This window comes from Aptenodytes forsteri, unplaced genomic scaffold (assembly GCF_000699145.1).
Source record: "Aptenodytes forsteri isolate BGI_AS27 unplaced genomic scaffold, ASM69914v1 Scaffold190, whole genome shotgun sequence".
Taxonomy (NCBI): Eukaryota; Metazoa; Chordata; class Aves; order Sphenisciformes; family Spheniscidae; genus Aptenodytes; species Aptenodytes forsteri.
In genome coordinates, this window is record NW_008794597.1 from 324,002 (window position 1) to 328,523 (window position 4,522).

The window sequence follows — 4,522 nt, forward strand, 5'->3', positions numbered from 1 at the left end:
AATTAATTATTTATAAACAACTGAAATCTTCTACCTACATTGATTATTTGTGCTGTGTTCAGTGGAGGTGTTTCACATGTTTTGGGCTATCAGGATTTTAAAAGAAAGTTTTGTAAACCAAGTTGTGCTTAAAACTACTTTTTTTTTTTTAAATGGATGGTCTAATATATATTTTTTTGGGGGGAGCATTGATTTGTTTCTTTTATCAGATACATCGAAGTAAGAATAAATGGAAGTTCTACTTAAAAGATGGAGTGATGTCCTTTGAGGGTAAAGACCATGTTTTTGCAAAAGCCATTGGAGATGCAGAGTGGTGAAACCTCACTGAAGTATGTACTTTAAGACTGTGGCATTATTCTCTTGTGAACTTTCTGTGAAGCTGCTTTCTATTTTTTTTTTGCCATTAAACCCCCCCCCCAAAAAAAACCCAACCCAAAACCCCAAAAATGCAACAACAAAGCTGTGATAAAAATATGCAAAATCTGTGTTGTTAATAGATGCAAATTAAAACACTATTGTTAGTATTGTTAGTTACTCAGCTGTCCTTGCTGTTCTTTTCTGATTATTTCATTACTTTTCCACCCAAGAAACATCATTGGAATGAATAGCTTTAAAGACTAAAATGTTGAATCTGTTAGTAATTCAAGAAAGTAATGGAATACTAAGTGACTATGTTTAAGTAAATTTCAGTTCTGTTGGTTTTCTTTCCACTTTTTTAAATAAGGGCTAAAGTGTGACTTGAAATACAAAACTACACAGTTGGTGATACTATTATTTCTTTTCAAAGGCTGCTGAGTTTGAAAAAGAAAAAAAAAAGCAACCTCTGTGCAAATCTGAAACCTGTGGCTGTTTCAGCTGTGTACTTCTCGCTCCCCTTTCCTTCCTTTCCCTTGCTTTTTTGTTGTTGCTTTGTGGGTTTTTGGCTTCAGCTTAAAGGCAGGCACTTCAGATGTAAGTCAGGAAATGTGGGGGGAAGACCCTTGAGCTCTCAATATATGAGAATTATTATTGTTTATTCTGTACCCTCTATGTCTACTGAGATGCAATGAATAATGTGATTTAACATCAAAATGTGATTTATTTTCACTGTCAATGCAAAGTCATTTAAGTTTGCTTCAGTACATATCCACTACATTCTAGGACTACAGACCAGTAAGCTGTGAGTGATACAAATTGTGCATAATAATAAAATGTCATCTCGTATACATTTCCAGCAGAGAGTTGTTTTTGTGTTCTCTAAATATAAACTTTGCTTAGAGAAATGTGTACAAGCCATGCATGTGGCAGTAGCTCACCCTGCCATGAGAACTGCATTCCCAGCAGTCCTCAACATTAGCTTTTTGTTTCTTCCTCTAGAAATAGAGGTAAAAAAGTTTTGCACTCATAGGTCCGGGCCCTAGCTTTCCCCTGGCTAGCTCCTGTTGCAAAGCCTCAGCCAGGCTGGCTCAGAACAGGATAATCCTGCTAGAAGGGCAGTGCTACACGCAAGGGTATGGCACCCCTCCCTCCTGGTTGCTTCCTTTACATCTGCTGAAAGAAGACATCGTGAGACATTTTGGGTATCTCTACTCCCTGGGAGGACGCAGAGGCCTTGAGAAGAGAAGGAAAATAAAGGGGAGAGTTGGAGAGAAGGACTATATAGAAGAAATGGGGGAAAAAACCCAGCCCTTGTTCAAAATGGTACAAACCCTTGTGCTGATGGCATGAGCAATAGAGATGCTTCCTTCAGGAGGCAGGTTTTTAACTACGTCTTGAGTTTCTTGCATGCTCTTTGATGTATCTGCTGCTGTCCAGTATCTAAGACGGGACACTGAACTAGAAGGCCTGACCCAAGTGTGGCATTTCTTTTGTCTTTTGTAGATACTGCTGCTGGGATGTGAAGAATTGTGTATTCAGAGACAGTTAAAATATTACAGTGTATGATTTCTTTTTCCCCATTCAGCTGACTTGTAGCTGCACCGATGCTACACTTCAGACCCATAAATGCACAGGAAATGCAGTTCTTGCCACATGATAGATGCTTTTAGATTTCAGCACACTCTCGCAGGCTCTGAGGTGTTAATACTCCATAAATGTATACGTTATGAATTGTGGGACCATCTTCAGCTTGGGCAGCATAGAAAAGCCTGGAAGCAGAGGTAGTGTGGCACAGGAGTCCATTGGACATGACTGGATATGCACCATTCACTAAGCACAGCGTGGTCTCTAAACGTTGCTTCTGAGAATAGGATGTTTTCGCTAGTCATTATAAAATGAAGTGGCTAAAGCATACCTAATTTTTAGCTAGTTTTAAAGATGGGCAGCTTCTTCCTCTTTGTTGCATCTTTCTGCTTGTGGTGTTAAAGACTCCCTCTACATGAAGGCAAGGAGTTAGAGCTCTGAGCATCCTTCTGACTGCCCATCTTCTCTCTCCCTGTCCCTTTTCAGACCTTTTTCCTCTCTGAATGGGTGCCGAGATGTGTGGGATAAAAGTACTAGAGTAGGAATTCCACCACCATCTCTTCTAAGGTTTACCAATTCATACTTACTACATACCTTCTACCTGTTAGCTTCATCTGCCTGTTTATTCCATTCTTGAAATGCTTCTTGTTCTTCAAGGTTTTGCAAGTTAATTTTTATGACAGCTTGCTGCAACATCTGTGCAGTCCAAGTATGATATTGATTATATAGACTGCACATCTGGGATTGGAAGTATTTTTTTAACCCTGGTCTCTTACTTCCCAAACTTCTTGTAAGTTTTATGGGTTGGGCATTGGTGATATTTTTCATCCTCTTTTGCTTTTTCACAAATCATGTGTACTATCAGCAATTAAAATATCAAAAGACTGTTAGTCATTTTTCCTCCTGAAGCTTTGCTGATAGTATACATAGCTGGCTGTTACTCCTGGTCAAAGCTGACCTGCATCAAAAGGGATGCTGAAGATGGCTTAGCTACGCCTTCAAGCATCCCCTGGGTTTTCATTTAGTTGCGTTTTCTAACCCAGCATCTTCTTCATACGAAGGAACCTTAATGTAGGGTCCATCCAGTGCCTTCCTGACCTATCAAGTACAGAAACTTTAGGGATCAGGGTAGGGTTTTGCTCTCGCTATCTCAACCCTTCCCATATTTGAGAAAATGGCTACTGAATTCATAACGCTGCAGATCTTCTGCCTCCCTCCAAACTACACTGCAGATATTCCTTGGGAGTGCTTGCAGTGGTTTTCCCAGTCCAGAGCTAGGGACTGTCTATTTGGACTCCTGCAGTAGAACGGACTTTCATTTTCTTCTGTTTAAGCATGCAAGAATTGCCCTACATTTTGTTTCTAGTGTTCTTGAATGAACATTGGCAAAGACTTAGAGCTTTGAATAAGACATTTGCAACTAAAAATATATGAAGTCAGGAATTTTTATACTGGAAAAAATGTTTCTTATTAAAAAGTAAGCTGAGTTAGCTAATTGCTGTAGCCTATGACTTGAGCAATAACCAGATCGGAATGTTTTTGATCTGAATAGTTTACCGTATTAATGCTTTTGATTGCTGCTACTTACGTGTTGCTGCAGATGTGATGGGAAGAGGTGCGTAATATCAGTTAGGACCATTGAAGATACTTCAGTAAATGTCTTGTCTAAAACTTTACACCAGAAAGAAGGTAAGTTTACCAAAAATAATGAGAGAGAATAAAAAGTGTAACTTGTATGAGAAGCTTTAGCATGAATCTAAATCTTTATTAAACTGTTGCTTTTACTTACTTGCTCACTTCTGTGTGTAGAAAAATTTGAAGTATATAAATTACTTCTGTTGTTTATGTGTGGGGCTTTTTTTGTCTTTTGTTTTTTTAAAAACCAGCAATTATTTTCTAAACGGTAGATTTCACTCAACTTACAGCAGGTACAAAAAGAAAAACACCCACAGCTCTCATACAATGCTGCTTAGGTAACAGCAAAGAAGTAAGGCAGGTACTATCAGTTGTCACTATTTCTAACTCATTTCTCTTGCATGTAGTTTCCTGATAATGTTATGTGGTAGGTTGTCAGGAAGGGTGTGCTTGCAAGCTCTTGTCCTGTTGAAACATAATGTAAGTAAATCAGTTATTGCCCACTCAAGACATTGTTTTGCCATGTCCTAAATCGTGTGCAGGACACTTCCATGGGCCGTCTGAAGAAATGAGTCTCAAATCCGTTTTGAGATAGGTGACAGAGAAGCCTTAGGCGAGGTAGGTTTTTCTTCACCAGTGTCTTTAGTTTCTATTATAGTTAAATATCCTATAGCAGTCTCGTTTGCTCATCTGCTAAGCTTAGGAGCTGGTGTGTATAAAGAGGTGCATCATATGGAATTTTTACTGATTGCTAAACCGTAGAGTTTTAACAGCCTCCTCTGTTCTCAGTCCTGCTTCGTTCCTCATGCGTGTGCGAACTGCTTGTGAGTACAGCTATGCTTACATACAGAGCTTTTATACTGATTGAAATCATGGCATTGAGCTGAAGGTAAGAGAGGGTCAGAGATATTATTTTTAATTAACACAACTATAAGCTAATGATAAG

At 38.9% G+C, this 4,522-nt stretch overlaps 1 protein-coding gene across 1 annotated transcript in view; it reads left to right on the top strand.

Annotated features, from left to right (window-relative positions):
* Window positions 1-317, top strand: part of GTF2A1L (general transcription factor IIA subunit 1 like) — a 19,347-nt gene extending 19,030 nt beyond the window's left edge. The window contains exon 9 of the mRNA XM_009272699.1: window positions 210-317. Coding sequence (XP_009270974.1) covers window positions 210-317 — 108 coding nt within the window. The remainder of the gene's footprint in view (window positions 1-209) is intronic.
* Window positions 318-4,522: the final 4,205 nt, after the last annotated feature.